This window comes from Zalophus californianus, chromosome X (assembly GCF_009762305.2).
Source record: "Zalophus californianus isolate mZalCal1 chromosome X, mZalCal1.pri.v2, whole genome shotgun sequence".
NCBI classification, from domain to species: Eukaryota; Metazoa; Chordata; class Mammalia; order Carnivora; family Otariidae; genus Zalophus; species Zalophus californianus.
In genome coordinates, this window is record NC_045612.1 from 21,214,837 (window position 1) to 21,233,122 (window position 18,286).

The 18,286-nt window shown below is 40.5% G+C and overlaps 1 protein-coding gene across 4 annotated transcripts in view; it reads left to right on the forward strand.

Annotated features, from left to right (window-relative positions):
• The window catches only part of ZDHHC9 (zinc finger DHHC-type palmitoyltransferase 9), a 31,145-nt gene extending 14,372 nt beyond the window's left edge, over positions 1–16,773 (forward strand). For all 4 annotated transcript variants that reach the window (XM_027607907.1, XM_027607906.2, XM_027607908.2 and 1 more), the window contains 7 exons: positions 2,509–2,667; positions 7,756–7,893; positions 8,805–8,853; positions 9,621–9,723; positions 10,544–10,647; positions 11,266–11,362; positions 15,223–16,773. In XM_027607907.1, coding sequence (XP_027463708.1) covers positions 2,509–2,667; positions 7,756–7,893; positions 8,805–8,853; positions 9,621–9,723; positions 10,544–10,647; positions 11,266–11,362; positions 15,223–15,339 — 767 coding nt within the window. In that variant the 3' untranslated portion in view covers positions 15,340–16,773. The remainder of the gene's footprint in view (positions 1–2,508; positions 2,668–7,755; positions 7,894–8,804; positions 8,854–9,620; positions 9,724–10,543; positions 10,648–11,265; positions 11,363–15,222) is intronic.
• The last annotated feature ends 1,513 nt before the right edge of the window (positions 16,774–18,286 follow it).

Genomic DNA, 18,286 nt, shown 5'->3' on the forward strand with positions numbered 1-18,286 from the left:
GTGTGCCATCTTTTCTCCATCTGGATTATTCTTTTAGCATCCTCTTTCCATTCACATATGGAGAAACTGAAGGTCAAGGCAGTGCCTTGACTTGTCTCTTGCATCTCGCAGCAGGTGTTAGCAAGGTTAGTTCTGTTTTGCCAGATCACTGGGCCTGGAGCCCAGGCTTCAGCTGTCACATTGTGACCTCTCCTTTTAGCATGTTTCTCTCATTAAGAGAATGCATTCTTGTGTTCATTCGTATGTTTATGTTAGCAAGTTTTTATTAACTTACATTCATCCCTGTGCTGGGTATGCTGTGTGCGTGGGGGCTGGGGGACGGGCAGAAGATGACATTGTGATTCCCTTGCATCATAGTGCCTCATGGGGAGGATGAACCATGAACTCTATCTCACAGGTGCCCTCATGTAAAGCCCATGCAAAGGAATATTAAGGTGGCATGCTGGTACTTATATCATTCTCTAATGAATAGCTATCCCCATCCTTTTAAGACTTGTGGCACACTGTTATTGTTTGATTTCACAGCATCCACCCCACTCTGCAAAAAAAGGAAAAAAGTTCCATATGGCAGATATTTTTAAAATCAAAGTGAATTGAAAAATTATTCTGTTTTTAGAATTATCCTGCACATCTAGGGTGCAATGAGACAGGCATTCTCATATGCTGCAGATGGATGGGCGTGCAAATTGATACAATCTGTCTGGGAAGCATTTTGGCAATAAGCAATATGGGCTTTAAGGATTCATACCCTTTGACCCAGTAATTCCACTTTGCTTAGAGTTTAGTTAAAGGAAATAATCAGAGTTATACAAATTACTGTAGAAGGATTTTCAGCACGTCATTTTTTTCTTTTTCCTTTTTTTCTTTTTAATATGGGCCTAGCTATTTTAATGCCAGCAACTTCATATATTACTGCTCAGACTTCAACATGCTTTTCTTTTTTTCTTTCTGTTTTAGAAATTAATTTTAATGCATGTATATATTCTTTTTTTAAAAAATTTTATTTATTTGAGAGAGAGAGCAAGAGAGTGGGGGGAGGGGCAGAGGGAGAGGAAGAGAATCTCAAGCAGACTCTAGGTGAGCCTGGAGCCCAACTCTAGGGGTTCAGTCTCACTACCCTGAGATCATGACCTGAGTTGACACCAAGAGTAGGACGCTCAACCGACTGAGCCACCCAGGTGCCCCAACAAATGTATTTATTCTTGAGGAGGGGAGGTGGAAATTGGGATTGGGGTGGTGATCAGAGGGGATTTAAGCTTTATCTGTTAATATTTTAAATTTTTTCATGCAACACCATTTAAATAGTAAAAACCCAGAGGCCACTTAAATGCCCTACAGTATGGAATGGTTAAATAAATTATGATATGTGCATATGATGGAATATTATATTGCCAATATTAATATTTTTGGAAGAGAAATTAACAACCATGGAAAAATGTTCACCATATAGTGTTAAGTGAAAAATACAGGGTACAAAATTATATTTATAATGTGATCTCAAATTTTTAAAAATCACGAATATTTATTTACCTGTTAAGGAAATACACCAAAATGCATGGATATTCCTGAATTGAGAGACTGTCGGTGATTTTTATTTTTTCTTATATATATCTTCTGTTTTTTCCAAAGTTTTTACAATAAGCATGCATTATTCTTATTTTTAAATGATTATTTTTCTGATTCTAAGTATTACCAATCTTTTTTTCATGCATATATTTTATTTTTGCAAGATAGAATGTACACTAGTTGCTTTCTAGTGTACACTTTCATTGTGCAATATATTGTGAATGTTGTCCTGAGTCTTCATTCATTTGTCTATATCATTTTAAATGGTTGCATAATATTCCATCCTATGCATGTATCATAATTTACTTAACCAGCCCCCTATTGTGACACTGAGGTTATTTTCAGGTTTTCACTATTAAAGGGAACTCTGTGACAAATATCCTTGTGTCAACATCTTTTGTGTATCTCTTTGTAGTTTTGTTAAAGTCCTAGAAATAGAATTGCAGGGTCAAAAAATATATGCCTTTAAAATTTTGGGAGCCACTGCTTTATTGCTTACTGATAATGTATAAAAATACCTTATTCCCATCCTTGCCAACACTGGGTATTTTTATTCTTTTTAGTATTTGTTAATATAGTAGGAGGTAACAGTATCTTTGTTGATTTTTATGTCTTTGATTCTTAGTGAATTTGAATGTTTTCATTTCATATATTTATATATTTTTAGCCATTTTTATTTCTTTTATGAATATTTTTCTTTGTAATCTGCCAAAAAACGTGAAGAAACCTCTTTTCACATGTGCACAAAAGAATTGCATGGCATTCAGCAGAATTTGACATGACCCTCTGTGATGTTGAGAGTGCCTTCAGGCAATGCTAGTCTGGAGAAAACAGTGGGCCTAGGGAACTGGTGATTGCTCCCACTGCTTTTGGAGAAGTGGTGAGACTTTGGGGCTCAAATAATGGCTGGTAGTGATATTAACTGTCTTTACTGATCTACAGAAGCTACCAATGGTGCAGTGCCCCAGGGCCAGCGACCGCCTCCTCGTATCAAGAATTTCCAGATCAACAACCAGATTGTGAAGCTGAAATACTGTTATACCTGCAAGATCTTCCGGCCTCCCCGGGCCTCCCATTGCAGCATCTGTGACAACTGTGTGGGTGAGTAAAACCAAAGGGGCTCTGTCTGGGGGGAAGGGCTGAGCTGAAGGAGAGGGTCAGGGTTATTTTTCTAGGGAAAAATCAGTAGGGGTGGGAAGATAGATTTCTATAGGAAATAAGCTAGATTTAGTTAGGAAACTTTAGATAGGAAACAAGCTTCTGAACAACTGTAGATCAACTGTACTTCTGTAGTAGATCAAATCATAATTTAAATGTCCTCTAGTCTAAAATTTATTTTAAAAAACCTTTTTGGTAAATGGGGAAGTAAACTTTACCTGTTTTTCAAATCTGGATTTGTTTCAAGCAGAGCCCACCTTATGTAGGGGGAGGAGAACTCTAGTCCACTGGAGGGCAGCATTGGGGAAGGAAGGGATATGTAAGAAGTAGTGTTACCAAAGAAGAAAGTTGCTAGAATTTATTGAGTTCCTACTATATCCCAGGCACTGTGCTAAGTGCTTTCCCTTTCTCTCATTTAAGACTCATAAGAGGGGTGCCTGGGTGGCTCAGTTGTTAAGCATCTGCCTTCGGCTCAGGTCATGATCCCAGGGTCCTGGGATCGAGCCCCGCATCGGGCTCCCTGCTCAGCGGGAAGCCTGCTTCTCCCTCTCCCACTCCCTCTGCTTGTGTTCCCTCTCTCACTGTGTCTCTCTCTGTCAAATAAATAAATAGAATCTTTAAAAAAAAAAAGACTCATAAGAACCCCATGCGATAGGTATTATCCCCTTTTTACAGATGAGGAAATAGGTGAAGCACCTTTGTGTAGGTTCATGTAATTAATATGAGATGAAACTGGAGCAGGTCTGATTCCAGAACTGTCATTTCATCTTTCTCTGCTGATGCTGCAAGGGTGGCAGGTGTGCATAATACATGGGTCTGTGCTTCTATCTGCATATATGTGGCTTAGTTGTAATCACTGCCTAGTGTGTGCTGAACCCTGGGAAAGATCAGAAACAGGCAGTAAATATGTCTCTTGATAGGCATATATGTGCAACTCCTTACTTTACCAATAAGCATACTTCTTTTTTTAAAGATTTAATTTTTTTATTTGAGAGAGAGAGCTCGAGTACACATGCGTGCAGGGTAGAGGGATGGGGGGAGGAGCAGAGTTGGCAGGGGAGAGGGATAAACAGACTCTGCACTGAGCGCAGAGCCCAGCACAGGGTTCAGGACTCGATCCCAGGACCCTGAGATCATGACCTGCGCCAAAACCAAGAGTCAGACGCTTAACTGACTGAGCCACCCAGGCTCCCCAAGCATACTTCTAGCACTCTTTGTATATGCCGTGGAACATGCCTGACTGAGTACATTGCTTTCTTCTTATTAGCCAATTCTTTAGGCAAATGTTGGGAAGATAAAGCTTACTTTATATGGTAAAAATCTGTATGTAGATAGGACTTTTATAAATTAAAACTCATTTTATTTATTTTTTAAAAGATTTTATTTATTTATTTGACAGAGAGAGACACAGCGAGAGAGGGAACACAAGCAGGGGTAGTGGGAGAGGGAGAAGCAGGCTTCCTGCTAAACAGGGAGCCTGATGTGGGGCTCAATCCCAGGACCCTGGGACCGTGACCTGGGCCAAAGGCAGACGCTTAACGACTGAGCCACCCCAGGCACCCCAAAACTTGTTTTAAATTAGCTAGGAAACTTGATATTTCAAGGGCTGATATGAAGGTTTTCATAAAGAATTCCCTCTCCTTATTAATATTCTTAAATATAAAGAACTCATGCAATTTGAGTTTTTAAAGATTTTATTTATTTATTTGATAGAGACACAGCGAAGAGGGAACACAAGCAGGGGGAGTGGGAGAGGGAGAAGCAGGCTTCCTGCAGAGCAGGGAGCCCCATGTGGGGCTCAATCCAGGGACTCCAGGATCATGACCTGAGCTGAAGGCAGACGCTTAATGACTGAGCCACCCAGGCACCCCTGATTTTTAAAAAGAAGCATTAACATTCCAGTAGAAATATGGACAGTTCGTAAAACAGGAAATGTAATTAACTAGTTAACATGAAAAAGGGTCATCCCTACTAAACATCAAAGAAATAAAAATTAAAACAATCTTTTTAAATTTAGAACATTAGCAAATAAAACCTGATAATGCTTAGTCCTACCCTGACAGGAGTGTAAATTGGAACAAACTTTTTGGAAGACAACCTGGTGAGATTCATAAAAGCTTTAAAATATGTATACCCTTTGATGCCAGTGATTCCCTTTCTAGGGATCTATCCTAAGAAAATAATCAGGGATGTGGTAAAAGAGTTAGGTATGGAAATATTTACCTCAGGATTATTATAATGATGAAAAATTGGATAAACCTAATTGTCCACCTGTAGATAAGTGGTCAAATAAATTGTGGGACATTCATGCAATAGACTTATGGGAAAAGCTCAAATCAGAAAGCTAAATGAAATAAAATAGGAGATAGGCTATATTTATAATGTGATCTCAGTTACACATTTGAAAAAATACATGCAAATATATATGCAAGGTAACACACCAAGATGCTTATGCGTGTAGTTTATTATCTATAGGTTGTAGGATTATGAGTGATTTTGTTTCTTTCATTTTTCTTTTTTTCAAGTTTTCTACGATGAGCATGTATTAATTATATTATCAGAAAAAGTGTGATTTAAAATACAGTAGGGGTGCCTGTGGCTCAGTCAGTTAAGCATCCAGCTCTTGATTTTGGCTCAGGTCATGATCTCAGGATCGTGAGGTCAAGCTCTGTGTAGGGCTCTGTGCTCAGCATGCAGTCTGCTTGAGATTCTCTCTCTCTCGCTCTCCCTTGGACCCCCCCACTCTTTTTCTCTTTAAAATTAATAAAATCTTTAAAAAATAAAAATAAAATACAGTAAAAATATATCTGTAAATCTACAGTTTCCAATGTTTTTATATGGCAGGTTTGCTTAAAGAGTTACTCTCCATTTTCCTGGTGTCTCATCATCATCTTCTTCCTATAAGGATACCAGTCTGACGGGATTGGGCCCTACCCTTATGATCTCATTTAACCTTAGTTACCTCCTTAGAAACCCTGTCTCCAGATATAGTCACATTGGGGGTTAGAGCTTCAACGTATAAATTTGGTGGGGGGAGACACAATTCTGTCCATAACAATACCAGAAAGAATTGAAAATAGTCAAACATTTTTGTATGTCAGTGTGCATGGCAGTATTGTTCACAGTAGCCAAAAGATGGAAACAACCCAAGTGTCCATCAACAGATGAATGGATAAACAAAATATGGTATATATGTACAATGGAATATTATTCAGCCATAAGGAGGAATGAAGTGCTGATATATGCTACAGTGTGGATGAATCTTGAAAACATTATGCTAAGTGAAAGAAGCCAGACAGAAAAAGTCAAATATTGTATGATTCCACTTGTATGAAATATCTAGAATAGGCATAGAGACAGAAAGATTAGAGGTTACCAGGGTCTGGGGGAAGGGGAAAATGGAGAGTTACTCTTTAATGGGTACAGAGCTTCTCTTTGGAGGTGGTGAAAATTTTTGGAAATAGATAGTGGTGATGGTTGCACAACATTGTGAATGTAATTCATGCCACTAAATTGTACACTTAAAATGAATATTCAAATTGCATGTTATATATTTTATCACAATAAAAAATCTAATAAAAAATTACTGAACTTAAATTTCTGTGCACATCTCTATCTCCTTATGAGAAATTACTGAAAATGGATTTTTTTTGCCAAAGGGGTGTGAGCCTTATTATGGCTGTTGATACACACCGCCAAATTGCTTTTCAGAAAGGCTCTCTCAATTTATACTCCCACAAAGAGTATATTAGTGTCCATTTTAAGCTATTCTCACCAGTACTGGATATTGTTTTTTAATATTCTTATTTTGATAGGCAAATATTGTACTAGTATTGCCCTGAATTATTAGTGAATCTGAAAACATTTAAATATATGTTTATGTGGTATTTGTTAACTGTTTTTTCCCTTTGACTACTTTCTTGAAGGAGTATTTGTAATTTGTTATTGATTTATAAGGATTTCTCATATACTAAGGTACAAAATTTACATATATTTCTGTTGTTTTTTTCCTGTTTAATATTCTTTTATAGTATTTTTAACATATTTAAGCTATTAAGGTTTATGGAGTCAAATATATTTTTCTTTAACATCTGTGTTTTCTTTCATTACTTTTATGGTTACTTAGGAAATACTTGTCTATATAGTGGGTAAATGTTCATCTACTCTTTTTTTTAAAAGACTTATTTATTTGTTTATTATAGAAAGAGCGAGCAGGAGCAGGAGGGGCAGAGGGAGAGAATCTCAAGCAGACTCCGCACTGAGTGCGGAACCTGACTCAAGGCTCGATCTCACGACCCTGAGATCACGACCTGAGCCAAAACCAAGAGTCAGACACCCAACTGACTGTGCCACCCAGGCGCCCCTCATCTATTCTTTATAATTATTTTATGGTTATATTTTGTTTTTACATTGATTTTTTAATTTTTTTAGAGAGGTAGAGAGAAGGGGGGCAGAGGGAGAGAGAGAGAGAGAATCTTAAGCAGGCTCCATGCCCAGTTCAGAGCCCAATGTAGGACTGGATCTCACAACCCTGAGATTATGACCTGAGTGGAAATCAAGAGTCAGACACTTAGCTGACTGAGCCACCCAGGTGCCCCTGTAGTTTTTATCATTTTTTAAAAAAACTAGAGGCTAAGAAAAACCATACTACTCATTTTTCAAAATTTCCTTGGCTATTTTTCACCCACTTATTCTTCCAGAACTTAGTAAGTCCACCTAAGATTTTTCTTTGGAAAAGCAAAGTCTCTGTTGTCAACTGGCAGTGAGGCAGCTCACTTGACCCCCCAGTGCCTTAGTTTCTTCAACTGCAGTGTGAGGACAAGAATATCTTCTTTTGCTTGACTTCCAGGGTGATTGTGGGGCTCAAATGAGATGACTGAAAACATTGTGAAAAAGTGAAAAATAGAAACCAGTGTTTTTTTATAATTGAAATCGGCAGTGATCCTGGGGGTCTTTAAATTAGGTACTATGTCGATGGCATGTTGTGCTTTGTTTTGGAGGCTTTGGCACTGGACTCTCTTTCTCCCACAGAGCGCTTCGACCATCACTGCCCCTGGGTGGGGAATTGTGTTGGAAAGAGGAACTACCGTTACTTCTACCTCTTTATCCTCTCTCTCTCCCTCCTCACGATCTATGTCTTCGCCTTCAACATCGTCTATGTGGCTCTCAGTGAGTATGCAGGGCAGTGTCTGTTGGTGAAGGGTGGGAGAAGACTTAAGGAGAGCTGAGGGGAGTGGTTGGGTTTCTTGGTGGGACTTTACCATTGCAAAGGCACCCTAGGACTAATAAGAAATGAATACTACTCTGCTCTCGAGCAGAGCTCCAAACCTCAGCTCACATCAATCCGTATTCCTGAGTGTGTTGGCCTTTTCATTGGCCTTCTGCTGAAGACTGAGGCTCTAATTACTGGTCTGTACCCAGAGTAGTGGGCATTTCTGAGGTGATCCCAAAGACTGAGGATGTATTTTGGCTCTGCATACTTTCTTCTTCTGCCTTATAAGACCTGCTCTGTGCCAGGTGGTAGAAGGGGATTATACTATGCCTTTCAGTAGCTCATGGTCTACTTTGGGAGACAGAAAATACACACCCACATGTGTACATATGCATACGTGCACGTGTATGCCGCACACACCAAATCACCCTAAAGGCAGATGGGATGTGGAGTTAAAAGAGGCTTCTTGATCAAGAGATGAGTTCTCAGCTGGATTTTGAACAAAGGAAGTACACGGATTGGTGAGGAGAAAGGATTTTTCTTAGATATTTCTGATTTCTTTCATCTATGAATGAATATTCCCCATCCATGCCCATAGTTGGGGGCTTGGGAAAAGGGAGGGGAGCAGGAAGCTTGGCTTCTGCCAGACTCTGTAGTCCAGTGCCAGGTCCTGCAGTGAAAATGTAAACTCTTCAGTGAGGATACTGCCAGCTTGTAGGTGAGAGTCCCTTGTCTGAGTGAGGGCTAATCTCTTGCCAGCTTGTAACAAGGGATAGGGAGGGAAGAAAATGAGTGGGTACTAGGATAAGTGTGCATTTTTTACTAAAGTCATTGATTTTTCTTTCTACTTGTCCTCCCAATTTAACAGAATCCTTGAAAATTGGCTTCCTGGAGACGTTGAAAGAAACTCCTGGAACATATCCTCCCCTGGCAGTATGTCCCTGTGACTCCCTCTTAAACTACTTTCGAGTAGGCGTTCTCTCTGCATTTCTCCCACCATCTCGTTTTTTAGATGTTAGAGAGTGCCAAGATCTGAAATTAAAAAAAAAAAAAAAATGTAGTCTTAATGGTAGCAACCAGAATGGAAGATGGCCAGGGCTTAAATGGAGGTCTTTCCCTCAGCCCTTTCTCCACTGCCTCCCTCACAAGTCCTCCTGATCCTGGGCTCAGCCCTGCCTCCTCTAGTGGGCCATGTTTATTTCAGTACACCTCTTATGTCGCTTGACCAAAGTCCTCCCTTTCTGTTACAGCTCAGGCTTATTTTGTACAACAGTTGCATTTCTGAAAAGGAGATTCAGATGGGATTTCTGTAAGTCACATACTGTTTTTTCCACCAAGTTTTCATTTATAAGGTTTATTTTTTGATGGATTTTCCACTGGCAGTGATGGCCAACATTATTTAGCTTTGGCCCTCTTCTAAACATTCTCTTCAAAGAACTAATGATGAATAAACAAACACTTAAAAACACCAGGAATGTTAGAGAGCTACTCCTAGTGAATAAAGAGGAGTCCTTTACCTTTCATATATGCAGCAAGTTTAGAATTCATCTGTTGTTATATATGGATACTTGGCCATTTGTGATATATGTTCTGAGAGGTAAAGATGGTGTGATTGGCACCATGAGTATGGGCTGAGGCCTTGAGTCCCCGGGTGTAGCTTCAACATTCCTTAGCATCACCTCACTGTTCTAGAAGTGCTCATTTGCTTCTTCACACTCTGGTCCGTCGTGGGACTGACTGGATTTCACACTTTCCTCGTGGCTCTCAACCAGACAACCAATGAAGACGTGAGTCAAATTTTCCTTTTCCTCACCACATATTCTTTCTCTCCCCAAAACCTATTCTCTCATTACCTGCTTGAGAACTGAGTCTCCAGGGCTTGGGAGGTCGAGGCAGACAGAAACCTGGTTTGGGAGATTGTTAAATCCAGTGCGTGGAGGAGAAAGCACACTGCTTTGTTTGGAGCTGAGTGCCTATTGAGAATTGGAAAGAAGGGGTTCAGTGGTTGAGTGGGTACAAGGTCTTCTGCTGTTCATAGGTCCTTAAAGGCTAGGTAGTGCCTCTGGAATGGAGAGGGGCAGTTGCACTGAATAAATCCCTGCTTTTTAAAACTTACCAATTAATCCATGCTCATTGTAGAAAATCAGAAAATACAGATGAGTAAAACATAGCAAATAAGTCCCTGTAACTTTACCTCCTGGATGTCGCCATGGTTTTTTTTTTTTTTAAGTTTTTATCTAAATTCACCTTTGTTAATGGTATGATTTGTAGTCTTCCAGACTTGTTCCCATGTTTGTTTAGATGAATATATATTTTGTATTTTTAATTGAAAATAATACATACTGTTCAGCCTCTGATTTTTCACTCGATTGTGAACATTTTTCCATGGCTATGTAGGTATTTCTTTTTTTCCTGTTGTGGTAAAATATACATAATATAAAATGTACCGTCTTAGCTATGTTTAAATGTAGAATTCAGTGGCAGGAAGTACATTCATATTGTTGTGCTACCATCACCACTATCCATCTCCAGAACTTTTCATCTTTCCATGCTGCAGGTATTTCTGCAACATAATTTTCACTATAAGCCTTGGCTTTTATCTTGCAGATCAAAGGCTCATGGACAGGGAAGAATCGTGTCCAGAATCCCTATAGCCATGGCAACATTGTGAAGAACTGCTGTGAAGTGCTGTGTGGCCCCTTGCCCCCCAGGTACTCAGAGGACTAGAAGATACTGGGATTCTTGGGACAAGCAATTCAACCTGATCCTATTACCTGGCCTGATGCAGTCTTTTTTTTTTTTTTTTTTTTTTAATTGGAGAGAGAAAGCAAGAGCGGGGTGGGAGAGGGGTAGAAGGAGAGGTAGAGAGAATCCTGAAGCAGATTCCCCACTGAGCGGGGAGCCTGATGTGGGGGCTTGATCCCAGGATCCTGAGATCATGACCTGAGCCGAAATCAAGAGTTGGATGCTCAACTGCCTGAGCCCCCCACATGCCCCTGATGCATTCTTCTAAATGTGGCCTTTTGGGGTCAAATGGGTCTTCCTGGGGATTATCCCTCGGTGCCATATCTACACAGACCACAGACCACAGGCTAGTTGTTTTGAAGGGATGACCTTTCATTCTTATTTCATTTGTTTGTCCCTGCTTAATGTGGTGTTCCCTGGTCTGTGGAAGAAAAAACTGAATGGAAGACAGGAGACATGTGTTAGGAAACACTGGGCTGCTAAAGGTCAGGTTTATGTTTTCTAGTACACACAGTGAGGTTCTGGGGGTGGGTGGGTGGAGGGGTGAATACAAAATGTTTTATTAACAGTCCTCTTTTTTTCAGTGTGCTGGACCGAAGGGGTATTTTGCCACTGGAGGAAAGTGGAAGTCGACCTCCCAGTACTCAAGAGACCAGTAGCAGCCTTTTGCCACAGAGCCCAGTAAGTATTCCTGATGTAACGGCTGAGTCAGTGATAGAAGGTGTAGGCTAAATTTACACCTTTGAGATATAATTAGGCAATTTCATGTCCAGTCGTTCCAGCTTCTCTGTCTCTGCTTCTGCCCTGACATTGTCTTCAGATCTTTGTGCCCTTGAGGTAGATTAAGCACAGTCACTGTGCTTAGGTGCTAGGGATATGCCGGTGAACAAGGCAAACAATGTCCCTGCTCTCAAGGAGCTCATTGTCTAGTGACAGACAAGAAAACAGGCCATTGCTCAATGTTATGAAAAGTGCATTGAGGAGGGAAGCATGAAATGCTATCAGAGAAAAGATAGGGGTCAGGACAGTGGGTTAGAATTAATGGAGGGGTTACCTTGGTGGAAGGGGGCTTCCTCCCTGGCATATGCAGATGTTGTGGAAAATCTCCCAGCTGTCTTGCTCAGGATATACTTTACAAAGCATGTTCCTAAAAAGTTACTACTTGACATTTTTTAAAGATTTTATTCATTTATTTATTTGAGAGAGAGAACACGAACAGGGGGAGGAGCAGAGGGAGAAGGAGACTTCCTGCTAAGCAGGGAGCCTGACGCGGGGCTCGATCCCAGGACCCTGAGATCATGACCTGAGCCGAAGGCAGACGCTTAACCAACTGAGCCACCCAGGCGCCCCTTGACATTTCTTTCTTTTTATAATAGCTTTATTGAGCTATAATTCACACATTATAAAATCCCTATTTAAAATGTACGGCTCACTGGTTTGTAGTATATTCACAAATCGGTGCAATCATCACAACAATCAATTTTAAAAACATTTTCATGATCCCTCACCAAACCCCTGCACCCGTCAGCAGTCACTGTCTCTTGCCTCCTAGTTCCCCCAACCCCATCCTTAGGCAACTGTTAATCTACTTTCTTTTGCTATAGATTTTCCTCTTCTGTACCTTCCTTATAAATGAAATCATATCATGTTTGGTCATTTATGACTGGCTTCTGTTATTTGACATAATATTTTCAAGGTTCATCCATGTTGTCTCATGTAGCAGTACTTCATTCCTTTATATGGCCGAATAATATTCCCTTATATGGATAGTACCACATTTTATGTATATATTCCTCCACTGATAGCCATTTGGGTTCTTTGCACTTTTTGGTTATTATGAATAATGCAGCAATGAACTTTCCTGTGCAAGTTCTTGCATAGACACATATGCATTCATTTGTCTTGGCTGTATAGCCAGGAGTGAAATCACTAGATCATATAATAACTCTATGCTTAACCTTTTGAGTACCTGGTGGACTGTTTTCCAAAGTACCTGCACCCTTCTACATCCCCCACCAGGAGTGTATGAGGGTGTCAGTTTCTCCACATTCTTGGCAACACTTGTCTTTATTATTTGACATTTTGGTTCTAGCCATCCTAGTGGGTATGTAGTGGTATCTCATTATGGTTACAATTTGCATTTCCCTAATGATGTTGAGCATCTTGTCATGGGCTTATTGGCCTTTTGTATATCTTCTTTGGAGAAGTGTCTATTCAGATAGTTTATCTATTTTTAAATTGGGCAATTTGGTTTTTTTTTATTGTTGAGTACCAAGAATTCTTTATATATTCTCTGTTTTAGTCCCTTATCAGATATATGATTTGTAAATATTTTCTCCCATTCTGTGGGTTGTCTTTTCACTTTCTTGATGGTGTCCTTTAAAGCACAAAAGTTCAAATTTTGATGTAGTCCAATGTATCTATTTTTTTCTTTTGTTTCTTGGGCTTTTGTTGTCAGATCTATAAACCATTGTCTAATCCAAGGTCATGAAGACTTATGCCTCTGTTTTTTCTAAGAGTTTTATAGTTTTAGCTCTTATGTTTAGATCTTTGATCCATTTTGAACTAATTTGTATATATGGTGTGAGGTAGGGGGTTCAAATTCTTTCTTTTGCATGTGGATATCCAGTTGTCTCAGTACCCTTTGTTGAAAAGACTATTTTTTCCCCATTGAACTGTCTTGGCACCCTTGTCAAAAATCAGTTGACTGTAGGGCATCTAGGTGGCTCAGTCGGTTAAGCGTCTGCCTTCGGCTCAGGTCATGATCCCAGGGTCCTGGGATCGAGCCCCACATCGGGCTCCCTGCTCAGCAGGAAGCCTGCCTCTCTCTCTCCCACTCCCCCTGCTTGTGTTCCTGCTCTCGCTATCTCTCTCTGTCAATGAATAAATAAATAAATAAATAAATAATCAATTGATTTTAAACAAACAAAGAGTTTGTTTCTGGACCCTCAATCTTATTTCATTGATCAGTATCTCTATTCTTCTGAGTATCACACCATCTTGGTTATTGTAGTGTTGTAGTAAGTTTTGAAATTAGGAAGTGTGAGTAGTACAAATTTATTCTTTGTTTTTTCAGTTGTTTTGGCTGTTCTGGGTCCCTTGAATGTCCCTATGCATCTTGGGATCAGCTTGTCTGTTTGCAAAGAAGCCAACTGGAATTTTGATGGGGATTGCGTTGAATCTATAGATCAATTTTTGGAGTATTGTCTTTCTAACAAGATTAAATCTTCTGAACCATTAACATGGGCTGTCTTCATTTGTTTAGGTCTTCTTTAATGTATTTTTCAGAGTATAAGTTTTTTTTTTTTGAGTATAAGTTTTTTTTAATTTTATTTATTTAGAGCCTGCACACACGAGCAGGGGGAGGGGCAGAGGAAGAGGGAGAGAGAATCTCAAGCAGACTCTATGCTGAGCACAGTACCAATGCAGGGCTTCATCTTATGACCCTGAGATCATGACCTGAGCTGAAATTAAGAGTCAGACACTTAACCAACTGAACAACCCAGGCGACCCTAGTATAAGTTTTTTTTTTTTTAAGTTTTACTTATTTAAGTAATCTCTACACCCATCGTGGGGCTCAGACTCATGACTCAAGATCAAGAGTCACATGCTTCTCCAACTGAGCCAACCAGGAGCCTCCGGAGTATAAGTTTTATACTTTTGTTACATTTATTTGTAAGTATTTTATTCTTTTTGATATTATTGCAAATGAAATTATTTTCCCAATTACAATTTTGGATTGTACATTGGGAGTATATAGAAATTCAATTGATTTTTGTATATTGATCTTGTATCTTGAAACCTTGCTGAACTTGTTTATTCTAATAGATTTTTAGTAGATTTAAACTTTCTTTTCAAATAGAATCCTACTTTTAAAAAAATGAATGATTTCTGTAAAGTAGATAATTGTTCTCTACTTTGCCTTTCCTAAATTTTGAATTTTCTTTTTTTGAAGTAAAGCAAATTCTTGTTTATATATTATTATCATCATTTTGAATATCATTTTTCTGATGAATCTGATCTTAAATCATAACAGTCTAGGTTAGTGATGCTAAGTTGAATGTAGGGAAGGATAGTGTTTTAGAATCACTTGGGGCATTTTCCAACCACATATACCATCTGAAGATTTTGCCACCCCACCCTGTTTGGCTTAGAATCACTGTTCTAGTAAGCTGTGTGTTAGAGAAAAAAAAAAAAAAGATTGAGAACCACTAGGTCAGGCCTTGTTAGACAAGTATGTTATAGCATTCTGTTGTGAAGGTGGGGGTTCTGTGTAATTATTTGTGGTCCATTTTATTATTATTGTGAATAATAATGGAAACATCTGTCCTTAACAGTGAAGACTAGAACTCACACTTCAGTTGCGTTCTGTTGAGAAGCCTGTAGTTCAGTCTTGGTTCTGAGTGTGGTGTCAGTGGCTGCTTATCTGTAGCATCAGTATGGTTGATGGGTTCAGAAGAAGAGTTCAATGTCTATGTATTATCTCCATTTGGATTTTAAGGGAGAGCTTTGTATTGAATTTGATATGTTTTCCTTCTCAGGCCCCAACAGAACATCTGAGCCCAAACGAGATGCCGGAGGACACCAGCACTCCTGAAGAGATGCCACCCCCAGAGCCCCCAGAGCCACCACAGGAGGTGACTGAAGCTGAGAAGTAGCCTATCTATGGAAGAGACTTTTGTTTGTGTTTAATTAGGGCTGTGAGAGATTTAAGGGGAGAAGATAAACCTGAGACAGAGAGCAAGTGAGCTGTCCCTTTTACTGTTTTCCTTTGGTCTTTATTCACCCAACTGCACACTGGCATTTTCTTGCTGCAAGCTTTTTTTAATTTCTGGACTCAAGGCAGTCACAGAAGATGTCAGTCACCTCTGGTAACTGGACAAATGGGTCTCTTGGGCCCCGGCACTGGCTTTCCATGGCCTCAGCCACGGAGTCTTCTTGGACTCCCTTCTCTTTCCTCCAGATCCCAGCTCTCCTGCTTGGGGTTATTGGTCCAATTCTGAGGTTAATGGTTCTTGAGACTGGCTCAAATCCTCTCAAGCTGCTGCATGTCCTGAGTCCAGAGGCAGTCACAGAGAACCCTAGCCAGGGAATCCTAACTGGATTCTTGGGGCCTTCAGAATTGAAGAGTGGCCTTGGAGGATTCTCCTGGCTACAAAATGCCAACATTGCCAGCAAATCCTTTCAGGAATGGGGCAGGTAACTTCCACTTGTATTTATTCATGTAGCTTCTCCTTTGTCCCCTGCCCACTCTCTAACACCCAAGCCCCACTCTTTTCCAGTTAGATATATGTAAGTAATTACCGTAGAGATAACAATTCACATTTCTTGTAGACTGTCTGGAGACTTTTTAATTCCTGTGCCATTCTTAGTAAGAATTTATGAGATGCCAACGGCATGGCCCCTTGCACTCTTTGTCTCATCTCTCCTCCTTTCTCATTAGCCCCTTTTGTTTTCCTTTTGACTCCTGCTCCCGCTAGGAGCAGGAATGGCAGTAATAAAAGTCTGCACTCTGGTGGTTCCTTTTCCTCAGAGGAAGCCTGAGTGCTCACTTAAACACTACCCCCTCAGACTCCCTGTGTGAGGCCTGTAGAGGTCCTGAATGCACAAATGGGGAAACCAAGGCACAGAGAGGCTCTCCTCTCCTCTCCTCTCCCTCTATGTTCCCTCAAAAAAGAAAAAAAAGAAAAAAAAGAATAACCAGTACTTCCATTAGGCCTCGGCTGAGTGAGGAGGGAAAGCCCAGCACTGCTGCCCTCCCGGGTAAACCCACTCCAAGGCCTTGGCCCACCTCGGGCTTGGTAACCACACGGGGGCTTCCTCCAAGCCCCGCTCTTCCAGCACTTCCACCGGCAGAGTCCCAGAGCCACTTCACCCTGGGGGTGGGCCGTGGCCCCCAGTCAGCTCTGCTCAGGACCTGCTCTATTTCAGGGAAGAAGATTTATGTATTATATGTGGCTATATTTCCTAAAGCACCTGTGTTTTTCTCTTTCTAAGCCAGGGTCCTGTCTGGATGACTTATGGGGAGGGGGGGGAGTGTAAACCAGAACTTTTAATCTATTTGAAGGTGATTAAACTGTGTCTAATGCAAATTGCCTGCCTCCTCCTTCCCCCTTCCATTTCAAGAACCACCATGAGGTTGTGAATGTCTTTGTGTGGGGGCGTGGGGGTGGGGGTTGAAGGGATTGCTTGTTACTACCCATACTTCCATTTCCTAGGGGGCCCTTGAGTTGGAGAGATAGCTCCCAAACTCACCACTGATCTATACCACATTCTGGGCTGAAGTTTACCTTATTCTGGGCTATGGAAAAAGGACTTTCAAGGCTATATACAGTGTTAGCAAGATTGGGAGGGTCGGAGGGGGTTATATTTACTTAGGAGAATATGTTCTTTATTAGGATATTGTTTTTATGCAGAGGGATGCTGTTAATTGCAAATGAGTCTTGGTTATTAAAGCAGGCTCATCAGGGCCTCCTCTTGGAAATATTTTGTTAGTGATCTTTTACAAGCGATGGCATATATTTCTTTTTAAATGGTCTAAAGTCAAGACTCCTTACCAATGCCTATCTCACCCTTCCCAGTTAATTAAAATTAATGAAATTTGGCTGCTTCCAGATTTTTCCATATGTCTTCCTATTTTCCTTGTAGCAGGGTTTGAGTGTAGCAATCCTTAAGGGGAGTGGGGAGACTGGCTCTGACTGACTCAGATTCCTCTCCTATCTGCTTCTACTTTCCCATTTTTCTGGATCTCTCAGGTTTATCCTTGTAGTTAGATTTTAGTTAGTTCAAAATGAGGCCAAGCTTTGAGAGTTTGGACGTTACTAGGTTTTTCCAGTTAACCTGACACTCAGATGAACCCCTTTTTAGTCAGTTCTCAGCCTACCCTCTCTCAGCCCATCTTTTCTCTTGGGTTATGACAGATTTCTCTCCTCACTCAACTTAACCTCAACCACTCTTCTGCTGACCCTGACGTCTGTCAGAGAAGCTTTCTCTTTCTGAGATGAAGGGTAAACCTGGAAATCCCTTATCTCTAGTGTGAAATCAGTTTTTTAAAAGTTTCTGCTTTTTTCATATACTCCCTGTCCTCTTTCTTTTCCTTTATAAATCGTCTGTATTTAAGGCCTTGGCCTGAAGATCTGTCCCATTCATACTGTGCACCAGCTGGGACTGTCCCTAGTCTGAGTTACAGATCAGAGACGAGATTGAAGAATTGGTCCTTCCCGGGGGAATAGGCCTTAAATTGTTCACTCTTTTCAATGGCTAACATTCTTTCCACCTCTCCCCTTCCTCTCCAACCTTTAAGTTTCCTATGCACCCCACTTCCCCAGGCCAGGCTGACTGGCATGGATCCAAAACCCCTGTGGGGTGGTGGGATTTGGCTATTCGGGACCACTTTTTCATGTCCATTTGGCTCCAGGGCCCTCTTTGCCCTAGTAGAGAGCATCATCTCCCCCTTTGCATTTTTTTCCCCAGTGGTAGATGTAGGTTCTAATTCTATAGCAGCTAAATTCCATTCTTCCTGCCCTGCCCTTCCTGCCTTTACCCCTAAGGTCCCTTTTCCTACTGACCAAATCTCTTTACCTTGTTGGGGAAAAAAGTATTTTG